The sequence below is a fragment of the Archocentrus centrarchus genome, chromosome 21, assembly GCF_007364275.1.
Source record: "Archocentrus centrarchus isolate MPI-CPG fArcCen1 chromosome 21, fArcCen1, whole genome shotgun sequence".
In the NCBI taxonomy this organism is placed as follows: Eukaryota; Metazoa; Chordata; class Actinopteri; order Cichliformes; family Cichlidae; genus Archocentrus; species Archocentrus centrarchus.
In genome coordinates, this window is record NC_044366.1 from 30,383,054 (window position 1) to 30,406,925 (window position 23,872).

The following is a 23,872-nucleotide window of genomic DNA, read 5'->3' on the forward strand; positions in this document are numbered from 1 at the left end:
GGAGAGTCCGTTTTTTGTCTGTTGCTTTGTTGGCGTGGTTGCGGCCCACAGCAACCCTTTTTGTTGAATAAAGAAAGGCAACATTTGCTGGCAACCTCTTGCCCTCTTCTTTAACGTCCTGACGGACGCTACAATATATATATTTTTATGTCCATCCATCCATTCTCTTCTGCTTATCCTGTTCAGGGTCACAGGGTGGCCAGAGCCTATCCCAGTGGTCACAGGGCGAGAGGCAGGGTAGACCATGTACAGGTCGCCAGTTTAAATTTACCAATCTTTCATACCTACATTATGCTTTATTGTAATTGACTTTCTGCTTTTACAACCTCATACTATGTGCTAATTAGAGGCCCTGACATTTTTATGAACCATAATTTGTAAGTGTTTTGGTTTTAATTGAGGTTAAAAAGCCTGAATATTCATCTTAATCAGCCTGAAGCAGTCCTGTAACTCCTTTAAAACTGATGACCCAACAACTGTGACGGGCTGGCAAGCTGTCCAGATGTAGCCTGCCTCTCGCCCTGTGTGATGCAACAGCTCTAACCCAGCTCTGCTCTTTCCGCGGTGTAACTAGTCTTCCCTGCAATGTGCTGGTTTGGATGAAATCAGTTATGGTGGAAAGTTAACAGGTTATCATGATGGTAAAAAGTAAAGTCAGCTATGTTAGCCATCTGGACCCATCAGGACCAGAACTGGTCAAATCACCTGACAGTCACCCCCATGTGGTAATAGTGACAGGCTTGAGCAAGTTTCCTTTGCAGGATTAATTCAATTATTCAAAACAGGTTTGTCATTAAGTATTTTAATCACACAAATATATAACAAGATATTCTGGAATTCAGGCTTCAGATAGACAACACAAACATAACTAAATGATAAACAAATAAAATCTGGCAATCAAGGCTTGAATTCTTGAATTCTTCTTTATCTTCATGTTGGCCTCTGTGTCCTTCTGTATGTCCACATGTCTTTAAGATAACTCGGGGCGGTGGCCCTTCAGGTAATAGACCCATGAGCAGGGCTTCCTGTGGCCCTCAGAGCACTGACTGGAGATGGTCAAGCTGCCGAGCCACGGTCCTCGAGTGCTATCTGGAGGAGCCTCAAAGGACACCTGGATGTTTTGAGTCTCTTTGGATTGGATGCTGTGCCCTCCTTTGACGGTAAAATGGTGGTTGTCAATCTAGACATAAACAAGTTTCAAGTTATATCAAATGCAAATGAGTTGTCTTATTGGGTGAAACACATTTACAAGTCAGGGAATAAATTAGATATTAAAAATTATAGACCCATTAGTATAATACCAGTTGTATCTAAAATTATTGAAAAATGGATAGCAAAGCAATTAACAGATCATTCAACTGAAACAGCAATTATTTTTCTAGAAAAAGTAAAACCTATGTTGGATACTAACACTTTTGTCTGTGCTGTTTTTCTGGACTTAAAAAGGGCATTTGATACTGTTGACCATCAAACACTATTGTCTAGGTTAACAAAATTTAACTTCTCTAAAGAAGCGATCCTTTAGATGAAGTCATATCTGGAAAAAATATATTTCAGTGTGTATCTATCAGTGGTATCAAATCTCCTTACCATGATTGTAAATGCCTTACCAAATATTTGTTCAGATGTCAATACTTAGTTGTATGCAGATGATGCTGTTATTTTTACACAAGAAAGGACTGATATGGAAGTATCAGTATTGAAAAAACTGACAAAAGCTATGAATTGTATTCAACCGTGGCTTACCAGGTCATGTCTACTGCTTAATTTAAAGAAAACTGTTTGTATTAAATTCTCAGAACGACCACAATCAAGAATATCTTCAAATGTTTTCTTGGAAGAAGAAGAGCTTCACATTGTAAATGAAGTTAAATATCTTGGTATTATGATAGATTCTACTTTATCATTTAAGAATCATGTTAAAAATATATCTAAGATCATTAAATTTAACTTACGCAATTTTAAGCAAAATGCAGAATGCGGAAAATGCAGCCAAAATGTTTCTCTATTCTATGATTTTTTTCTCATATGGGATTTACTAACTAGTTATTGACAAGCAGTACCATTTTAAAATCAACAGAATCTTTATTTAAGAAGTCTTTTCTTTTCATCACCGTCCTATACTTACATTTTAAGTTTGGAAATTTAAAAAAAATGTCAAGTTTGCTTGTTCTATATATAAAATTCTGCATGGGCTATTTATAAAATTCTGCATGGGCTTGCTCCACCTTCATTGGGTGAGTTCATCATGCTAAAATCAAATATTAGTGGGAGATTAACTAGAGCCTCTATTAGAGGTGATTGTGAGATACCTTTTAGGGATACAACATTTAGCAAACGGGTGTTGTCAGTCGGGGGGGATTTGGAATGATATTCCAAATGAAATAAGAGAATGCACCACCTTTGACAGATTTCAAACTTATCTTAAACAATGGCTAAAGAGGAATCAGATCTGCGGTCATTAATTTGATTTTGATGTGCTGTAATTAATGGTGTATGTTTTATGCCTGTTTTTGTGTCTTTATGTGTAAATTTTTTTTCTCATGTGTAATTTAATGCTTCTGTTAATGTTTCTGTTGTTTAGATTTAGATTAGTTGTTTATTGTTTGATGGGTTTTTTTGTCTTTTTAGTTTAGGTTTTTTTTGTTGTTGTCTGACCTACCAGGGACTACAGATGAAAAGTAGCATTTTTGGCTAATTCTGGCATATTTACATTGTTATGTTCATTGATGTGTGTTGTCCCTTTTACATAAATAAAACAAACATAAATTGAACTGAAGCGTTGTATCAATGATAAAGATGTAAATGTTGTATTGAAAACAAGCAGGAGTACAATTTGTCTGAACATAAGCCAGGTTACACACTTCTGTAATCTGATCCTAAAGCTAAAGCTAAATTGAAGTCAGCTTGTTTCATGCTGGCTTGCAGTCCACCCACTGTAAATATTTAATATTTTGGTAAAACTTGCCCAATTTTACGAAGTGTACTGGCTGTCTGCAATGCATTTGAATTAGTGTTAGAAATCACTCTCCCTGATGTTGATAAGACATTTTCATCTTTGCTCCACTCCTGGCTGTGTACCTGCCTGTCTCATTGTGCCTGTTTTTTGTTTTGTTTTATTTTTTTACAATTTCTCACTTCTCTTTACCAGAAAAGACAAAGTGGTGGTCTGCAGGAACACGTTCTTGAAAGGGATAATGACGTTCCCACCGGCCTTGATGCTGAACGGGCCCTGAGGTTGTGGGGGGAGGCAAAGCCCATGCAGGGGAAAGATGTATTCTCCACCAACTGCTGAAGACAGGCTGAGCTGGCCTTTCACTTCCCCCAGCTGATAAGGCTCGAAGCAGACCTCCACACTAGCCTCTGAGCCCGCGTGGAAACCTGGAGTTACACTGACACTCTTACCCACAATAAAGTCTGGGCAATCAGTCTGGAGGAGAGAGATTAGACAAGTAAATCACCACGGTGATTTTAAAATTGACTGAAAGATGTTTTGTGTTGCCAAATTACAAAGAACACATAAAAATGTGGCTTTAAAGAAGTCTCATAGATCAAGGCTAAAAACACTGCATATAAAGTCTTGGTAGCATAAATGAACACAAAGGGTAAAGAGGTAAAAGGTAAAGAGCTATTTCTTCTTCGTTTTACCTTGCAGTAGTATGTGGTTTTGAAGCGGGAGTAGTTGGTGAACTTTACAGTGACGGAGTGGCTGCAGCCCAGAAAAGTGTTGAAGTGCACAGTTTTCTCTGGTGATGGAGGCAGAGCTCTCAGAAGCAGATCGTAGTGGAAGAGGCCCAGCTCACTGCTGACCAAAGTCAGCCGTGCTGTAGACTCGCCTGCTTGCAGAGGCTTGTACTCAAAAGGCAAAACACCCTGAAAGGAAAGCAGCAGATACACAGACTATGCCAATAAGGGTTTGTTCATGGCTACGCAGTTTTTTTTATTAATTATTTTTTAATGTGATACAAGATGTACTCAGCACCCACCTTGGACTGTCTTGGCACAGTGTGCTGGGGTGGGACAATGATATCACGGCATTTACACTCAGTGGTGAGGCAGACAGCTGTGGTCAGGGGGTTCTCTACTTGAATACTGGCTGAGGCCACCCGGCGAACAGGTGTCACTAGCTCGATAGCAGACAGGACTCCTGGAGATGTGGCTTTGAAGGTAACGAGGTAGAACAAGTACTCACCTGTCTCATCATTACGGAATGTTACCTGAGGGAAAAGATTAAAGGATGATGTGAACAGAAGGCTTAAAAAAGCCAGTGCAAATCTGGAAATGTGTTCGATCAAACCTTGGTGTCCCTCTGTCCCTCTGTATATGTAAAAAAAGACATTTCGTAGTCTCTCTTGGCATGAGCAGGGACGTCGATGAACTTGATGCCCTCGAGGGACACTGTAGCATCTGGTTTGTCGGGCTTCAGAATCTCTAGCAGCACAAGGAAACTGAGAACCCAGATGAGAACATTCATGGCTCTGTTATAAATTTGTGGTACAATTTACCAGGAATTATGCTGTACCATGTTGGTACAGCAGGAAAAGTCATGCTTGATTAAGATCATTTCCTCTACTTTACTTTTTATTCAAGTGCTAGAAAATTGAATTTCACTTCACTCGGCTGCTGTTTCACCTGTGGGTCAGTTTACTGGTAAATACTAGGTGGTGAATTCGCTGATTAGGAGCTAGAAAACACTCAAGCTGGTGGAGAGTAAAACTGAGTGGAGAAAAACGGAGCGAATATGGAACTTTTATTCACCAGGTTGCCAGAAACACAAATCCAAATGAATGCTGATGTTGCACAGTAATGGCTGGATGTATAAATGAACAACTGTTAAAACTTTAAACTAAAACTAATCGCTCAATCAGAGAAATCAATCTAAGAAATCAATCAATCAATCTAAGAGAAAATGACCCCGTTACAGAGGCTGACAGGGTGGAAACTTCATCAAATGTTACTGCTGTGTTCAGAACCTCTTTGTGTTGATGTCAAGTATTAGAAAATGATCACAAGTTTAACATTTATAAAGTGATTCATAGATGCATATGGTTCATGTCTGTTATACCGCTGTTGCCTAGAGAGCCAGTTGTGCACAGGAAGCAGCACTGTGTGGTGAGTCTTCGCAGGCAGCTCGTGCACAATAGTGTCCTCTGCCTTAGGAGGATCAGCTGTTCCCTGCAAGGCGTACAGCATGGCTGTCCCATCAGGAAAAGCAAAAAAGACTGATCCCTGAGGCAAAAAGAAACCATTTCCATTGTAGAGACTGCATTTTTATACTTAGTTTAGTTATTTGTCAATATGAAAATATGCCCAGGTTTTCAAAAGCATTGATTGTGTTAAAATGTTATTGCTCCTCTACCTGGTGTTTTTTTCCAGGAGCAGTCATGGTTATAGGTCGGTAGGTGATTGTAAATGCTGTGCTCTGGTTGGGCTCGAAGATCACAGAGAGTGCAGCAGTCCACTGCTCGCCCTCGATGACCGGGGTGATGCTGCAACACTGATTCGTGGGGTTGAGCACGGACAGGGTCTGGGTGTGAGAGCCACGCACTGGACAAACAAAATTCACCACCTGGGCAGAGAGAGAGAAAAGGCAGTAACAGTTATGTGATAGATATTACAAAGGAGCTTACACTACAAGGAGAAGCTGATATGTGAGAACTAGACTTCCAATGTCATTGCATAATCTTGCCACATTGGACGTTCTCATCTGTGGAAATGCAGGGTTTTATCTCAGAGGAATTAATCCTTACATTTATGGTAAAATGAGATTACCATCAACACATTCACAACATACTGTAGCCTTTTTCCAGCCCTTAGAGGTACTGAACTCTACTTATACAAATCTTTAAATGTCAACAGCTGCTGATTTTTTCAAATCAGCCTCTCACATTACCTGATGTAGTATCTGTACTACTCTGTTCTATCATCTAATCTTTTATCTTATAAGTGTGAAGTAAATTTGCACTATCTCCAATTATTTCATTTACTATATTAACTTATAGAGATTATGTGACTTGTATTTTGATGATTGTTTACATTTTACTCTGTGTCACGAATTTGTTTTAGAAACGTGGTTTTAGAGAACAGCGATTTTATTGTCTGGATAGTGGAAACAAGGTCCCGCATGAGGGACCAGATCTAGTAGACACTGGAAATTTTTATTTTTATTATTCCTTCTCCTCTGAGGAGAGAGTAGTTTTGTCATGGTCCTGGGCCGGTGGCCCAGTGTTTTATGTTCCTTTTGTATAGTTGTGTTTTGTTACTTCCTGTCTTATTTTGGTAGTGTCCTGGTCCTTGTGCTTTAGGTTTAGTTTTGCTTCCCCTTGTCTCATCAGTGTAAACCTGTGTTCCCTCCTGTTTCCACTTCCCTCATTAGGCCTCCTGTGTATTTAAGTCCTATGTTTTCTATACCCGTTATCATCATTGCTCCCAGTACTGGGTGTATCCCTGTTCCCAGCTGGCCTCCTCTGTTTAGTTCTGGCTCCTGTCCAAATAAATAAACCACTTTAAGTTCACTCTCTGTCTGAGTCCTGCATTTCGGGTCTAACCTCTCTAGCCACACAGCCCGGCATGACAAGTTTACAGTTAAATGAATGTCAGTGCTGTGCTGAGCATAAACACTGGAAGATTAGTCTCTCACATTTAACTCTATAGCACATATAATAGAAATCACTCAGATATGTAAGTCAATCTGTTTTGAAAACCTATTGTATTTGTGAATGTAAATGGGTGCATCAGTCCAACCTCTTTGCTGGTGGGGACCGCGATACAGGAGCCAGTGACAGTGAGAGTAACAGGTGAGGAGGAACCCTCCACGAGGCAAGACAGGTTCTCATATCTTGTGTCATTACTGAGCTTCACAGGGGCAAAAGTCACTTGAAAGGGAACCTCCATCCCTGGGTTGATAAATCCTTTAGCTGGCACGATGGACAGCTCAGCAGGGAAATCCTCTGTTTTCCAGTTAAACCTTGTAAGAAGGTGGACAGAAAGTAAAAAAGAAAATAGCGGGATATGAATGCAGCCACATTATGTGGAGCCTTCTGGGCAAGTTACACCTGATTGCAATAACACAATATTGTGTGTCTGTGAAGAGATTGGTTTGGTGGTAGTAGCTAACCTTACCTGGCATTACTGTCACCAGTATTCGTCATGACAATCTTCTTCCTGATCTGGCAGTGCTGGACCACAGCTCCAAAGGAAAGGCAGTCCTGGTCCAGCTGAACTTTGACCCCCTGGTGGTTTTACATCAAATAAGTTTCTGTTTTGTGTGTCTGCCTGTTTGTTTAGTACCAATATTACAGCCAAACTACCAGTTCGATTCATATCAAATTTGCACAAAAGATGCCAGTGACCCAGAGATCACCTGATTGCATTTTTGCCATAATCGGGTCAAGGTCAAAGGTCAAGTATTCCAGAAAATATTGTGAAAGCGACAACTTGAGAACGATGTGAGGTAAGATGTTCAAATTCACACCACAGATGCATCTACTAAAAATCTTGGAGAAGTTTGAATCTCGGCGAGCTTGAGCTAAAGGGTCAAGGTCAGAGATCAATTTGGTTTAAAAATTGCAGGCTAATTGAATTTAATGAGGGGAACTCTATTTACATTCATAAAATAAAAAAAATTATTTCACTTTAACTTTTTAAACCTTGGAAAATTGTGGGCATGGACATTAGGACCTTTGTGTTATGTTGGTGAGTCAGTGTTTGGAGTGTGACATGTTTTTGAGACAGACAACATTAAAATCAGCTAAAACGTCTCCTGAGGGCAGGTTTGTTGTGCCCAGCACTTGTTCATTTTAGTAATACTGTCTATAGAACATTTATTTATAAAAAAGAAGTCTATGAAACTTTACAATAAAATGTGAAAACATACTTCTGATTAGAATTTAGTGTATTTCTTGATTTATCTTGATCAGCTCTATCTGCCTTACAGAGTGGCATTTCACACTACCTGGCAGGAGCCTTGGATGGTCAGCAGGGGGTGCACCAAGCCTAAGCACTTTGCCTGCAGCTCAGCAGTGAAGGGAAGAATGTGCCGATGAGGTGAGAAACAGATCTGAACATTACATGAACCACCACTAGACTTCAGCTCCAGCTCACCTGCTGGACTGAAAGATAGATCCTGGAAGAGAGGGTGTTGCTTGAGTGGACTGCTCTTCATGCGTGTGCTGTCTGTGTTGTCTGTTTGCATACCTTTGGATCAATTGGTGTATCTGTACTGAGCATCAGGGTGAAAGAAAGGTCTACACTGCTGCGGTTGACTAGAACCACCTGTTTTTTCCTCTTCTGACCCAGTCTCAGAGGTCCCAGTTTCACCTTCTTCTGCCTTGGATCCTCAACTTCCAGCTAGGACATAAGATAACATATGACATTAAATACGTGTTTGATACATTTGAGAGTCAAATCATGAAGTCGATTTGGTTCAGTAGAACCTAATGAAGACAGCGAAGAACAGGATCGAGGTTTTTGAAAATCTGAAATCAATAAAGTGATTACATACATAGCATGATTTTATGAATACTGAACATATTCAGGTAATGCTTTTCAAAAATATAGCCTAGTTAAATGTTACACTGAAATGAGCCAGTATGTTTACAATATTAGTCTTAAAAATTTCCTCTAAACTATCCATATCCATACCCATCCATACCCACCTGGTAGTGAGATGGAATGCCCACTAGGACGTGGGTATTCAATCTGTGTTAACTGTAGAAAGCAGTATTCTCATTTAAATTAGCTAAGATGACCAAAACCCCAAATATAACTGCAGCACACGTACAGCGTTTCTCACCTTCAGCTCAATGCCTTGCCCCAGTATTTCAATCTGTTTGCTGATACAGCTGTTTAAGATGAAAGTGAGCTTCTCGTGATATCGGCAAGGCTCACGAGGATAAAAAGTGAACGGTATCCCTGTCATACCACCAGGTGGCAAAATATCTGGCTGGAAGTCCATCTCCAGGAAAGTGGTGTTCTTGAACTGGCACTGGATGCTGAGGAGTGGAACAAACAAGAATCAAGTTTTAGACTCTCCAAATCTTTAAACTCACATGTTCAGTAAAAACTGACACGTGGAGAGAAACAGAATGACCGCGGCTTCCTCCTGAAAGCACACGCTTTGAAGCATCAGCTGAAGATTTCAGCTTACAGTAAAAACAGCAGCAATTTCAATGTCAGAACAAACTCGGTGAGAAAAGTCAGTCATGTCTTGTTTAACTACTGTTCTGCTTTGGTGATAATTCCAGCAAAACCATCAGGTAGCACAACATTATATCTGAGCCCAAATAAATCAGTAAAATTTACTGTGACTAAGACCTAAGAAACATTATCGTTATTGTGCCACTGTCACAGCATCACAATGAAATTAGATTGGTGCTCCTTTGAAAACTACTGTAATTTACAAACCAGTACAGGAAATACACACATATGTTGGCTACCCACAGACTTACAGTAACTGCTTACCAGCCGTAAACGGCTGTTTGCTGTTATTGACTGACAGAATGTTGATTTGGGAGAAGCCCAAAGACCTTCCTGATATCCTGACACACACCTGATGTCCCGTTCACTTTTGTTACTTAAGGTAAGAGTCTGGGTTGCCGGCTCCATGCCAGGACAGTACAAGAAGCACTTGCCAAAGTTGAATTTGGAAAATGAGAATTCAACACTGGGTGCCACAGCCCTGCCTTTTATGTCAAAGGTGAAAGTTGGCCCGCACTTCACCTGATGAGATGAACCAAGAAAAAAGATAAACGTTAGAAACGGGAGCGGAAATGCCCAGAAATAGAAAATAAATAATTAATACTGTTACAAGTGGCAGGTTTAAAAGTTTCAGACCTCGACCAAAGGAAACAGTTGGAAAAGCAGCTTAAGACTTGGTTCTACCACACGATGTAGTTTTATGGTATAATAATAATTGCAAATGAAAATTATTGCCCAAAGACTATGGTGTTGCTAATTTAAACTAATGTTTAATAGATGTGTAAAAGTGTACAATATACGTATACTCTATATGTATACATGGACATTAGCTCATTTTTAGACTTTTTTTTTTTTAGCAGGCAGTTTTATTTTAGACTTAAAAGCCCTGCTGATCCTTTAAAGTATGTGACCTCTGTAAAAATCCACAAGCCTCTTACCTTGATATTTAGTTTGATATCTTTGAGCTTGCAAATGCTCTGGGGGGAAAAGCACAGCGATGACTGCAGCTGCTTCCCAGCTTCGATGCTAGCATTTTGTGGTTGTGTAACTAAGTGTTGCTGCAGGGCTCTGGAACCCGTTAGTTCAAAGTTCACTTCCAGGATGAATCTTGATAGATTGGACACCAGAAAATTAAAGGTGGATTGCTCTGAAATCCCCACCTATAAAGACACACATATAGATGTGAAGGTGAAGTTTTAAGTTCTCATGTAAAGGAAGGTGACTGTACATGTGAATATTTGTGTCTGTTTCATCAAAGTGTGCTGACCTTCCCAAAGTCCAGAGTTTCTTGTTGGTTGGGGGCAATTTTTTTGAGTCCCCCCTCTGGTTTCTCAAGTTGTACGGAAGTGCTCATGGTGAAACAATTAGCCTTAATGGCCAGTGTGAGTGGCTCTGACTTCCTCTTCACCCTCAGAACCACTCTGAAACTCACATATCCTTCACAGGAAGGTGTGAAGGACACTAATAATGGCAACCTGCACCAAACAGTTCACAACAATGATCTGATGCACTTTTAGCCATGACTTTCTATAATATGCCATGCAGGAGAAAACAAGGCTGCCTGTATATAATAAAGTCTTTTAATTTAATGTATTTTACAGTGTCACTAACCTGTCTTTGGGTGCCACGGTGCCAGTCATGGGATGCAACGTGAGGCTCGATTGCTGGTCTTCACAGAAAAGAGATGAAGGCGCCACAGAGAAATGGAAGGGGTCGTCCTCTCCGTTCACAAGATTAACTGCCTGTTCCACTTTTTGTCCTTTAAAAGTACATGCACACAATTCAAAATAACTTGTATTTAGAGTGTGACCAATTCATTCATCCTGCAATCAAAACATGAACGGTGCAGCTACACATCTGCTGTTAACATTTCTCTATCACAGACACAGTATATTATTAATCTCAGGTCATAAACTGAAAGAGGAGCTGTGTTGGAGACAGGCTGGAAAGCAGCTTGCAGATGCACACCTGCTGTGGGCTTGCTAAAGCAGCTCTAACAGCATGCCCTGTGTGAGAGCTGCCAATTTGATGCGTGAAAGGGTATCAGCAGCGCCATCAGCTGACGTGGGCAGGCGCTGAGGTGGTGGAGCTGGACGTCATGGCCTACCTGAACCAAATCTATCCTCAATTTTATTGACTAACATGTTTTTCTGACTTTAGCCATGTAACCTTTGTTGTATTTACTTAGCCGAGCTTAAGGCTCATCTGTGCATGTAAGGGATCATTTGAGTGTGTGTGTGTGTGTGTGTGTGATACAACTATATTTACCAATAAGCAGTTCCTCAAAGTCAAGGTGAGGTCTGTCGAAATAGGTGAGTGGTTCTCTAGCAGTGCCCACACAAAGGAAGGGAACAGACAGTGATGGAGTCTCAATCATAAATGTCCAGAATGACTCCACTGCATCCAGCTGATCAGCAACATATTCAAAACACACCTGCAGACACAGACAATGCAGAAAATTATACATGACTATTAGTTAAAAAAAAATAAGGGAGCGCACTGTGAGACAGCTATGAGATACCATCAGTGCTATAGAGACTAAGGCGACACTGTGTCCATTCTTACTTCTGCTGTCTTCCCAGGTAGGATGGTACCAGATGGAGTCAGACAGCGGAACTGGCTGCCACCTTTGTCATCACACCTCCACCTGAATGAGCAGGGCTTACTGGTTGGGTTCACCACACTAAAAGACCTGCAGAGTAAACCAAGAGCATGAAACATCAGGGGCTGTGCTGATGGAGTTAAGAAGTTCTAATCTTACTTTTTATTACCTTGTTGATGGTACAGACACGCCAATGGCATGAATCTCCAAAACCCTGGTGTTTGGGTCCAGAGAGCCTCCAAATTCAGGATTACGACGGTTCCCACTGATGTAGTCTGAATCCTCCAGGTCAAAGTGGAATTGGGGCAATAGGCTGCGGCCACACACCAAGATACACGGGGCCTGCTCCCCATCCTGCAAGTTCTGAATGCTGGAAGAAATGTGCATCCTTACCAAATGGAATGATAAACATCCAAACCATTTTGAAACATTTTCTATGAAACTGAACATGAAGTGTACCTACTTAAATATTTACCTGTGTGAAAATTTCACACTTCATTTACCTGCAGAACAGCTTCCCCTGAAAAGCGGACACCTGCAGGGGTAAAAAGCGAACAGTGAAGTTCTGCTTGGCACCCGGCTTTATGGCTCCTGTGCTGGGTTCAACACTGAAAGGAGGCAGCTCAGGGTTCCTCATCAGAAGGGACACGGAGCTGCTGAGAGCACTGAAAGGACGGGTCAGTGATGGTGCTGATCTGCTGCCAGGTTGAAAAGTGGAGGTCCCACCTGTTTGACAGCCCATTTACACAGAGAGTCAAGCTCACTTTTTAAAGTATTCATATGTAGGCATAACACACCTAATCCTGAAACATAAGAGTACTAAAAATTAAAAAATTTAAAAAACAGCACTGATTTTCAGGAACAAATCCAGCAATGACACACCGACATAATGATATACAGCCGTACCCTCTTGGTCATGCCTGACAATTTTGCTGCTTGGATCCATGAGAACTTCCCAGGAGAATTCCACCTTCAGTTTGCTCTCATTCACTAGCTGCAGTCTATATGTGTGCGTGCAGACAAAAAAAAAAAAGTTTCATATGCATGACACCCAAACTGAGCCTTTAGTGATCATCTTTTTTGATCTTTAGTATTTTTATTACATTCTGATAAATAAATGACACCCAAATACTCTTTGTGCAAGTTTTAAAATAATAATGTTATGTAATATTACATTGATGGGCTATTGTACAGATTGCACTTACTGGTGCAGCCTGGTTTGGAAAAGCATGGTGTTTTCAAAGTGGATGGTGTGTGTGCTGCAGCTTAATTTCACATAGTCACAGACGGCACTGATGCGCAGTTCCAACTCAAACTCAGAGCCATCAACCACAGAGCAGCAGGGCTCAGGATCTGTTATCACCTGGATAAAAGAACGTGATTTATTAACTCTATTTACAATTCACCATTTGTCTACTGGTCTTTCCAACACAATAAGCCAGGCACCATGTGTACCTTGTCCTTTACAGCCTGTTTGGATGCTTCTGAGTCATTCTTTGAAGAATCGAGCCACCGTATCATCTTGTGTCTGTCGTCCCAGTCAGCTACCTCCTCTACAGGTTGTTGGAACTTCACCTGACAAACCTTACATCTCACTGGCAGCCTAGTCAGAGTCACTGGCTCACTGGAGCTAAATGTGACAATCACTTCCTTAGAACAACCAACATGAAGGTGTCCCACCTGTAAAAACAGAATTAAAAAAAGACAAACATCTATCCTGAGCAAACAGCAAAACAAATAAGAGATGATGGAAAATTACTACAGTTAATGAAGTCTTAGAGGAGGGACTGGCTGTGTTCAGAAATAGTAATAGTAACTATGAACTGTCTATTGGGAGTTATGAGCATATGCCTCATACACGACCATTTCTAGATGTTAGTTTGGTATTATTTTGTTTGAAAAAAAAACAGAGCATAGCTTAACTTTTGATAACGCACAGTTTATGACTAATATAAAAATATATATTCAGCAGCATGCCTCCGTCTGGCTCCACCAGTTAAAAGTTTGGACAGTCTCTGCAAGTTTTTGGATGCTTTACCTGTGGTGAAAAGCTGGCATAAGGTCCTCTAGGGGGCCACTCAAACCTCACCACCTGGCTGCTGCTGTGGTTGGTCATAGTAAAACTTTCTTTGTATGGAAAGTTTACAAGGCAGTCACCAAAATTCAGCACCTCACAATTACCTATAAGAAAGAATTAAGGCCATTAGGAAGGAACTCAAACCTCTATTTCACTAAATCACTACATCAGCAGCATTTCCAAGACTTGTCGTACCTTCTTCATCATCTTCCTGATCCAATGAACTGCTGATGTGATCTAGAGAGACCATTTCCCAATAAGCCTCTCCTGTCACTTGTATTGCAGTATTGCTCTGTTGGTTGTCTTTCACTTGCAGTGACATTTTTGCCTTAACACTTAAGGGTTCCTCAGAGCAGAAGCTGACCTTAATCTCCACTTGTTCATTAACATTCAGCCTCAGATTGACTCTGTGCACAAACTCATGCTCTGCAGAAGAGGGAAAATGTCAAAAAATTAGGGAAAAAAAATGAACAAATGAAATTAAAATCAGTCTGTCAAAATCACTTAGTAGTGGAAAATGGGAGTGGTTTAAATTCTGCAAGTTAGATTCTACAAGTGGACACTGGGATATAGATGAGACCATCCGTCCATCCATCCATCTTCTTCCACTTATCCTTTTCAGAGTCACAGAGCTCCAGATTTTCAGTGCATTTGTTGAACTAAAACAAGATCACACGTGGCCTCAAAGGCAGGACAGGCCAAAATTCAGTTATGTCAGTTAGGACCCGCAGCTGCATTTACAAGGACATAAACTGATGGGCGAGTTCCTGCACTAAGGTCAGGTTGATGCTCTGGGACCTTGAAAAACTGCCAGCTAACAGTTTTTCTAAGTTTTACCTGAAGCAAGCTGTGTGGAGTCGATGGAGACGGTAATGTTGTCAGAAGCAGCTTTGAGGGTGAATACACCATGTTTATCCTGCATGTCAATCTGTACCTACACACAATTTCAGAAAGCACGTTTATTCAAAAAATTCTACGTAGACTGTGATGTTCATGAGTGCATTGTAAATAATACATTTATAATAATACATTAATTTGTATTTTAGTTTTATTGAATTTTAAATAAGTGAAGGGAAACACAAAATCTGGAAGATGTAAGTTTTTGTCATTACTCTCTCACCTCAGCTGGAACATTTCCATTATTAAGCAGCACCAGGGGCAGGGTACATCTACGCCCTACCACTACACGCCTGAAGTGCAGCGCTGGGCTTCCTTCACTGTTCCTCAGAGCTGGTCGTACCACACAAACACTGGGCAGAGTACCTTGTCCCAAAAGGTCAAACTCCAGCACGCTGTTCTTAATTGTGGGTGTCATTCTGAAACCAACAGAGGTAAGAAAGCAGGGCGGTAGAAGTCAGCAGCAAAAAAAACAAAAAACAGGTGCTCATATTCTCTTCCTCTAACACTAGTAACAGAGATAGACATAGAAACACTAAAGACAACCCCGTGGTGGTATACAGAGTCATTTGCTTATTTACCTCCCACTTCCCTCCACTTTGGCCTCAAACACAGCACTGTACAGCTGCATTGTCTGAGGTGTGAAGGTGATGACAGCAAATCCATGCGACTGGCTGGGAATGCTCATTGTTGTAGCAGGCAAATCAAAGACCTCAATGTGTCGAGATGACTATAAAACATACATATTTTAGACATTATGGTCAAACTTTTACTTACTGTATGACAGTCAGAGACAGTCCTGCATACACTTATACATGTGATGTTAAATGGTGCACCTTAGACCCAGCACTTTTGATGGCCAAGCTGATTACGCAAGGGACCTTGCTGCTGTTGGTGAGTTTGAAGCGAGCTCGGCTAGTTTGGCCCACTAGGATTTTGTTGAAGATGAATTTATTTTCATCCAGCACAAAAATGCCTTCAGCATTGCAAAACTGCTCTGAGGAGAGCTGGCTACTGCTGTGGCATAGATGGTGTTCCTCACAGATGGAAGCCATGTCTAACACTATGCCTGGAAACAGAAAACAGAAATAAAGCTAGCTATAACATGATCAAACCTTCAGTAATACTAGAAGTGTAGAACTGAGCCTGTACTGATCAAAAAGGAATCACACCACTCTCACCTGGCTTGCAGACTTCAGCCAGCAGATTGTAGGGTATGCCGTCAGGATGGCCCTCACGACCAGTGATGTCAATGAGCAAACCCTGGCTCCACCTGCCCAGGTGTTCAGCTACACAGTCCACTGTCACCAGCTGCTGAGACCCTGGCTGTAGGCTCCCAGTGCAGGGAGACACTGAGAACATACCCAGGCTAAGGCGATTCTGGAGCACACGCACGCACACACAGTCACACACAAAAGTCAATAAAAAAAAAACAATTAAAAGAGAATCCAGATTGTTTTATAGTTATTCATGACTTAATCATTAGTTTGACTGATCTCAAAATAAACAGAAAATCTGACTCAGACAAAAAATAATGAACAGTGCCATTACTGCACAAGCACATTTATTAGGTGCTGTCAAATTCCCCAGCAGTCTCTCACCTGCAGAGAATTCTGGAAAGATTCTTGTGGCACTTTGGCACCATTAGGTCTCCCTGAAAGGTTCTCTCCTGCTACCTTACCTGGTGTCTTACCTGGACCACTGAGACCAGAATACAAGGACAAAAAAAAACACAGTTTATTAACATTAAATGAACACTGTATGATTTGAGTCATATGAAAACTACACAGGGATATTTCAAATATTTAATAGTGAGCCAAAAATATCTTTAAAATAACATTGTGTGTTGGATAAGGAGTTTCCATTTTGCTGATTTTCATTTTCTGCTGCTGCACCTCCATGTATACGTGACTGTGCAGGGTGCAGCTCAGGCAAGTAAAGATACCATCGGAGAAAAAAATTAACAAGCAAATGTTCACATGAAAATAAATAAATAAAAGTCAATAAAAAAAATGTATCCAAGTCAGTCAGACTCATGTTGCCAAATGGTGGATTCAAACCCAGGACCTTCTCGCTGTGAGGCAACAGTGCTACCCAACATCCCACTTCTTCAATTTCATCTTCTTCAGTTTTATTTATACAGCATCAAATAACAACAAACAGTCGCCCCAAGGCGCTTTGTATTATGGTTAAAGACCCTACAATAATACAAAGAAAACCCAACAGTCAAAACGACCCCCTAATGAGCAAGCATTTGGCAATAGTGGGAATACTGTCCACAAATGCAGAACCCTGTTGAACTCCATAATTAACCTTAGTGTGTGAAGAAGACTCCCCATTTACATGAACAAATTGGAGTCTATTAGATAAATATGATTCAAACCACTGCAGTGCAGTACCTTTAATACCTATAGCAAGCTCTAATCTCTGTAATAAAATGTTATGGTCAACAGTATCAAAAGCTGCACTGAGGTCCAACAGGACAAGAACAGAGATGAGTCCACTGTCAGAGGCTCTAAGAAGATCATTTGTAACCTTCACTAATGCTGTTTCTGTACTGTGATGAATTCTGAAACCTGACTGAAACTCTTCAAATAAACCGTTCCTCTGCAGATGATCAGTTAGCTGTTTTACAACTACTCTTTCAAGAGTCTTTGAGAGAAAAGGAAGGTTGGAGATTGGCCTATAATTAGCTAAGACAGCTGGGTCAGTGATGGCTTTTTTAAGTGGCGGTTTAATTACAGCCACCTTGAAGGTCTGTGGTACATAGCCAACTAATAAAGACTGATTGATCATTTTTAAGATTGAAGCATCAATAATTGGAAAGACTTCTTTGAACAGTCTAGTAGGAATGGGATCTAATAAACATGTTGCTGGTTTGGAGGAAGTAACTATTGAAGTTAACTCTGAAAGATCAACTGGAGCAAAAGAGTCTAAACAAATACCAGCAGTGCTGAAAGCAGCCGAACATGAAGAATAATCTTTGAGATGGTTATGAATAATTTTTTCTCGAATGTCTAAAATTTTATTTGTAAAGAAATCCATGAAGTCACTACTAGTTAACGTGAAAGGAATACTCGGCTCTACAGAGCTCTGACTCTTTGTCAGCCTGGCTACAGTGCTGAAAAGAAACCTGGGGTTGTTCTTATTTTCTTCAATTAATGATGAATAGTAAGATGTCCTAGCTTTACGGAGGGCTTTTTTATAGAGCAACAAACTCTTTTTCCAGGCTAAATGAGCATCTTCTAATTTAGTGAGACACCATTCCCTCTCCAGCTTTCGGGTTATCTGCTTTAAGCTGTGCGTTTGTGAATTATACCACGGAGTCAGGCACTTCTGATTTGAAGCTTTCCTTTTCAGAGGAGCAACAGTATCCAAAGTTATACGCAGTGAGGATGTAAAACTATTGACCAGATAATCGACCTCACTGGGAGCAGAGTTTAGGTAGCTGCTCTGCACTGTGTTGGCACTGAAGAGCATAACAATGAAGGAATTAGATCCTTAAACTTAGTTACAGCACTTTCAGAACGACTTCTACTGTAATAAATCTTATTCCCCACTGCTGTGTAATCCATTAAAGTAAATGTAAATGTTAGTAGGAAATGATCAGACAGGAGGGGGCTTTCAGGGAATACTGTAAAGTCGTCAGTTTCTATGCCATATGTCAGGACAACCTGTGCTGTCCACAAAGTATAAGTGCAGGTTTATTGCACCCCATGCCCCCACTGTTGAAAGTGTACCTGTTCTTCCCCAAATTTTGTACTTTAAAAGATTAAACTCCTACAAACATGTATGTAATAAGACCAACCACAAGAATAACTATAGATACTGCAATTACTCTGGTCCACAGGTATGGACCTGCCAAGTCTTGCCAAGTGAATCAGCTGATAACAGTCAAACCACAACCACAAACACACAGGCACTGTTACAGAGGCTCCTTGATTTACTTGTAGGATTTAATCTAAAGGTGCTCCTGAGAAATTACATTCCAGAGACGAGAACAGATACACACATCAACACATAACGGAAATTTAGGGCAGGTATTTGATTCCATGTACAGTATGTGTTGTTTGTGTGTCTTCTGTTCTCCTACCCTTTCCTCACAGGCTCTGTGATCATGCGGCAGATGGTGAAAGAGGTCTCAAAGACCCCGATGTTTTCGATGGTGAAGCTTTTGCTTTTCTTGCTGCCATAGATCAGTGGACCAAAGTTCATATCACATGCAGGTATGATCTTGTATCTGAAGAGAGACCACAAAAATAAATAAAATAAAATAAAACCTCAGCTGCTTCATATGAACAAAACACAATTTGATCAATTCTGTACTGTGATTACACAATAATGTGTCTGTAATATTAATGAATAATATATCAAAGATGACACTATGAATCAGCCTTCACCTGGAGAAAACCGACTGAGCTGAAACCTTGATAGCCACGATGGCTACAGCTTCTCCTCCTGTCCCAATACTGGGTTCAATCACCTGCAAAAGATTAGTTCAGTTAGTGCTGACTCTGAATAATTTCAGTCATTTAAAGAAAGTTTTTACTTTGGACCAAAAAAAGACAGTTTATGGATCACACCTGGCAAGGCAGGATAGGTTGCTCTTTAAAGACCACTTCTTTATTGGGTTTGAAGATGATGTTCACTGTTGTGGGCTTGTTAGGTATTAGACTACCACACTGAGGGGACACTTTGAACATGGAGTTTAGGTCTGGTTGCATTGGGTTTGTCTGCTCAAGATTAAACCTTGCAACAAGAGAAGAATTAAATCAAACAATAGTCCAATGAAATACAGATTCTCCATAAGCTGGCCTGAGTAAAATATTACTGCAAAAACTAGTAGTTCAAACTCACTTGTAAGCTACTTCATATTTTCCCTGGTTTCTCAGTTTGAGAGACAGTTTGACCTCCTCCAAGACTCTGATGGTTCCAAAGTCAAGGGAGCCATCTGCCACAGAAACACGAGCATGTAGTTTATTATATGTTGCTGGTCACTCAGTCAGTCAGTGGTGATCACTGTTACTTTGCAGTGAGATGTTTCAATGTTTCTTAACTGAATTAGAGGCCAATGCTGTGACCAAAAGATTAGTTTTGGTTTTTTTTAAACCTTGTTGTTTTTTTTAATTCAAGCATCATCTTTGATGTGAAAACTTCCTTTGTTTGCACCACTAAAACTTTGAGGTTGGAAATGCAGGTTCTACAAGGTCAAAGGTTAATTTACTGTGTTTAAATCCATCAAAGACCCAACTTAACTTTCACATTTAAATGAAAAGCTGTTTCAGGGAGTACCTGGAGTGATTTCCAGATCTACATCATAGGCTTCAGCAGTAACCTGGATATTTTCAGTGTGCACAACGCCTAGAATTTTCTCCACATCAGATACCTGGAACAAAAAGCTAATTGTACTTCTCTGTGTATCATACTTCTATGATGCACTGATAAAATCCATGTAGTATTTCATGTATTAACTACAGCATGAGTGCTGCTGTGGTTTTACTCTACCTCCAGACGTAAGGTCCTCTTAATATTGAGTGGCCTTCGGGCCCTGAAGTGCAAACTCAATGGGAAAGAAGAGTTAGGTGAGATGATGCCCTGATCTTCAGGCACAGTGAATTCATCACCTAACTCTTCTACACCCTGCAGTCTCCAGGACACGGGCAGAGCTGTCTTATTACACATTGCAACCGTGCGGCTGTCCGTCCTGGGAGGGAGGATTAAAAAGAAGAGAAAAGGGCAACAGCAGAGAGAGTTTAGTTAGACATATTTGACTTTGACAAAACTTCAGTGGATATATTTCAAAATAACTTGTGAAGATATAATCTGCAGTCTTCCCTGAATTTCTATTGTATATGTTGGTACCTGTGCAGCAAAATCCTGTCAAAGTGCAAATGCTTGCTTTCCAGTGCCAACTCTGGCTGAACGCCCCAGCACGAGAGGTCAATGATCACAAGTTTAGGATTGTCCTTGATCTGGCAAACTAAGCTGTCCTTCATTTGTCCTACTTTTGTTGGGTATGCCCAAAGTGTCAGCTCCTAGTAGGGTTGAAGAATATTTAAATGTAAGTACAGTCAGCTGGATTAAATCATCAGATAGCATCAATGCTATTCTACCTGTTTCTGGTTAGGCCTGAGGTGCATGGCTGGTGGGTCCAGTAGATATGTGGTGGCCTGTGTATCATGCTGGAAACTGAACTGGACCTCAGCCTCCAGATTTGAGTTATTATGAATCACCAGCTTCTCTGAGTTCTCAGGGTACCTATTTTCCTTGTATCTAGAAAACAAATCTATAAATGCAAACAAACCCACAACCACATGAAACCGTTTACAGCCGTGAATCCTGCCTCTCACCTGTCTCTGGTCTTGCCACAGAGCAAAGGTCCAAACTCAAAGTATCCGGGTTTGATTACATAGGTCTTCTGAAGGCCTTCGTTAGTTTGTGTGACTTTATTACTGTGTGCAAAAACAGTCCTGCAGAAATCACATAAAACATCAGACTAACATGCTTCAGTCTTCCCTCATTCATGAACAAGAAATCTAGAGTTTTACAAAGTGAGGCAGCGCCACCTTGCCCTTTCATTTGCAGATACATATTAATACATTAGTTCACTGAACAACGCAGACTGACGTGTAATCGCTGCTGATGGAAGGATAGGTGCACAATCCTCTGCAGATGAGCTGGTTGAGTCTCCGGGTCCCCACTATCTCAAAGTTGAAAGTATGTTCAAAATTCCCTGGTGACTCTGAGTAGAACCAGATCTTGAGGACCACCTCACCACCAGCTGGTACAACCCAGCGAAATGTTGTCAGCCTACATGCATAAAAGAACACATTTAGACAGCCACCCACAGCAACGCATAAAACCAATGAAGTGACAGACAGACAGACGGACAGGGTATGTCTCACATTTGGCGGCGTTTTTGCTCCAGGTTTGCTTGATGTTCTTGGTCTGTGTTCTCCGTGGGGAAGGAGGTACCTGAGTCAAAACGGTCTGGACCCTGTGGGTTTATTTTGGCGGGGGTCTGTTTCTTGCTCCTCTGGCTCTCTCTTCCTGTTTTATCTTTGTCCTTTGCCACTGCACTGTCCTTAATGGTGGCCTTGCTATGAATTTTAGAGCCTGCTGCCTCTTCCTTTAAACAAACAGCACACACACATAAAAGACGCTCTGAATTTAAAAGCTATAAAGTTCAAGTTTTTAACATCAACATAAACCAGTGTGGCCAAAATGGAAGTGTCTTGCATTTCATACCACTCAGATTCACTAAGTGTGCTTCAAATTAAGAATGCATTTTTTTACATTACCGTTACCTTTACAACAGATGCTTGGAGGTCAGCCTCTCTCTTGTCCTTGTACTGTTCATCCAGCCCTGAAGGAATCAGGAAGGTGAAGCAGGTCTGTTCTAGTTTAGCTTGCTCTCTGTGTTTAGGAAAAGGAAGGACAGAGAAGGTGGTAGGAGGAGGGACTGGTGGGCCACTAGGTCCTATCCCTAAATCATCCAACACCTAATGAGACCAAAGAAGAGAAGAAAGTAATTAAAGTAGGAAATCATCTTAAAACTATGAGAGAACAATCCCCTGAGGTATAACTTTCAGCAGAAATATAATACACAGAATAATAAGAAAATTAGAAATACGCCATACCTCATCCAGTGAAGGCAAAGTGCTGCCTATGGTGCTCATGTAGTCTTTCTCTGTTATGTTTAACACAATATGAGGGATGATGTCCAGTGAAGACATCTCGTCTCCTGCCTTCTCTGCTTGTGATGGTCGTTCTGTTTGACTGGGCGGTGGTGATGTGATCTTGCTACTGACTTTCCTGCTCTTCTTGTCAGCAGAGGACTGTAAATGGTTCAAATTCATGGATTCAAATAATATTTTGTAATTCTTTGTCAAATCTAAAGTACAGTGTTGAGGATACAAAAGATACAGAAGCAGAGCACAGCTTTCTAATTTTCCAATATCTATGTATACACACACACACACACACACACACACACACACACACACACACACACACACACACACACACACACACCTTCTTCTCTGGTATAGCTTCGGCTGACCCTAAGGTATCTTCAGTGGAGAGTGGCACCAACAGTAATCTGCGGGCTCGGTCCCAGTGCTGTAGGATATGTTCCACCAGGGCCTGGCTCTGCTCATACTGGATGAACTGAGAATGCAGGTTCTCCACACTGGACTGGATGGGGGTGGGGTGAGGATTGGGGACAATGGATAAACAATAACAAAGAACTTTAGAACTGTATCTGTTAGCATTTACTGTATATTTTTTTAATAACCCTTCTTCTCCGAGACTAAGTGAGACTCTGTGTAAATGTGTGGGTCATTCCACATGCAACATGATGATTAAACTTTATTTGATTATTACAAACTAAGCCAACCACAGAAAGCATGCATTCATTGCTATGTCGTAGGTGAACTTGATACGTGACAGACAGACAGACGGACAGAGACACACAACTTCTTTGACCCCATTAGGGGAAACTGACTTGTCGAGCAGCAGGGTTTTCAAGCTCATTACAGAAAGTAGAGACTATTAAAAACTATATAGGATTAGCGGTAATAAGAATAAAATAACTAAATAAAAATATCTTATATACAGAATGTTGAAATGCACCAGTATGGTAACATGTGATCCACGTTTAACAGTGTGGGAAGTGAATTATTGCACTGAGCAGGAATCATTTCCTGTATTGTTCTTTTGAGCAGCGGGGTTGTGGGTATCTGTTGCTGAACTTACTTTTAAGATTGTCTACTGTGTTGTGCAGAGGGTGAAAGGTGACATAGTCCACCTCCTCAGTTCAATGATGGTTGTTCACAGCGGACATAGATGCTCCTTTTACTCCTCTTTCAAACAGTCTGTCTTCCCGGTCCAAAATGTGAACACTGGCATCCTCAAAAGATGCCCTTTCTCCTTCAGATGCAGATGTTTTGTCCTTGTCCTGTCGAGGTGGCTCTTCTATGTTGTGCCATTTGTCTGTGGTCCGAGCACTCTTCACTGCACTGGACAGCAAACACTACGTTGCTGTCACTACATACACTACACTCTTTTGTTCACACTTTGGACCGGAAGCGTCTATG

The 23,872-nt window shown here is 40.9% G+C and overlaps 1 protein-coding gene across 4 annotated transcripts in view; it reads right to left on the minus strand.

Moving 5' to 3' along the window:
• Positions 1–815: 815 nt before the first annotated feature.
• The window catches only part of LOC115800571 (hydrocephalus-inducing protein homolog), a 62,127-nt gene continuing 39,070 nt past the window's right edge, over positions 816–23,872 (minus strand). For 3 of the 4 annotated variants that reach the window (XM_030758026.1, XM_030758024.1, XM_030758023.1), the window contains 45 exons: positions 22,809–22,970; positions 22,415–22,612; positions 22,076–22,276; positions 21,680–21,903; positions 21,402–21,584; positions 21,125–21,244; positions 20,888–21,047; positions 20,637–20,809; positions 20,280–20,478; positions 20,067–20,160; positions 19,632–19,725; positions 19,358–19,523; positions 19,175–19,257; positions 18,868–19,014; positions 16,376–16,475; positions 15,956–16,154; positions 15,611–15,843; positions 15,356–15,504; positions 14,998–15,193; positions 14,715–14,811; positions 14,073–14,303; positions 13,839–13,981; positions 13,256–13,480; positions 13,006–13,163; positions 12,707–12,801; positions 12,304–12,526; positions 11,970–12,170; positions 11,764–11,890; positions 11,467–11,632; positions 10,810–10,957; positions 10,466–10,673; positions 10,137–10,358; positions 9,551–9,720; positions 8,795–8,993; positions 8,197–8,349; positions 7,955–8,125; positions 7,123–7,232; positions 6,745–6,967; positions 5,360–5,569; positions 5,066–5,229; positions 4,298–4,448; positions 3,987–4,217; positions 3,649–3,873; positions 3,149–3,430; positions 816–1,180 (listed from right to left, as the gene is read on the minus strand). In XM_030758026.1, the coding sequence (XP_030613886.1) occupies positions 971–1,180; positions 3,149–3,430; positions 3,649–3,873; positions 3,987–4,217; positions 4,298–4,448; positions 5,066–5,229; positions 5,360–5,569; positions 6,745–6,967; positions 7,123–7,232; positions 7,955–8,125; positions 8,197–8,349; positions 8,795–8,993; positions 9,551–9,720; positions 10,137–10,358; positions 10,466–10,673; positions 10,810–10,957; positions 11,467–11,632; positions 11,764–11,890; positions 11,970–12,170; positions 12,304–12,526; positions 12,707–12,801; positions 13,006–13,163; positions 13,256–13,480; positions 13,839–13,981; positions 14,073–14,303; positions 14,715–14,811; positions 14,998–15,193; positions 15,356–15,504; positions 15,611–15,843; positions 15,956–16,154; positions 16,376–16,475; positions 18,868–19,014; positions 19,175–19,257; positions 19,358–19,523; positions 19,632–19,725; positions 20,067–20,160; positions 20,280–20,478; positions 20,637–20,809; positions 20,888–21,047; positions 21,125–21,244; positions 21,402–21,584; positions 21,680–21,903; positions 22,076–22,276; positions 22,415–22,612; positions 22,809–22,970 (7,824 nt within the window). In that variant the 3' untranslated portion in view covers positions 816–970. The remainder of the gene's footprint in view (positions 1,181–3,148; positions 3,431–3,648; positions 3,874–3,986; positions 4,218–4,297; positions 4,449–5,065; positions 5,230–5,359; positions 5,570–6,744; positions 6,968–7,122; positions 7,233–7,954; positions 8,126–8,196; positions 8,350–8,794; positions 8,994–9,550; positions 9,721–10,136; positions 10,359–10,465; positions 10,674–10,809; positions 10,958–11,466; positions 11,633–11,763; positions 11,891–11,969; positions 12,171–12,303; positions 12,527–12,706; positions 12,802–13,005; positions 13,164–13,255; positions 13,481–13,838; positions 13,982–14,072; positions 14,304–14,714; positions 14,812–14,997; positions 15,194–15,355; positions 15,505–15,610; positions 15,844–15,955; positions 16,155–16,375; positions 16,476–18,867; positions 19,015–19,174; positions 19,258–19,357; positions 19,524–19,631; positions 19,726–20,066; positions 20,161–20,279; positions 20,479–20,636; positions 20,810–20,887; positions 21,048–21,124; positions 21,245–21,401; positions 21,585–21,679; positions 21,904–22,075; positions 22,277–22,414; positions 22,613–22,808; positions 22,971–23,872) is intronic. The other variant, XM_030758025.1, reaches the window with a different exon arrangement.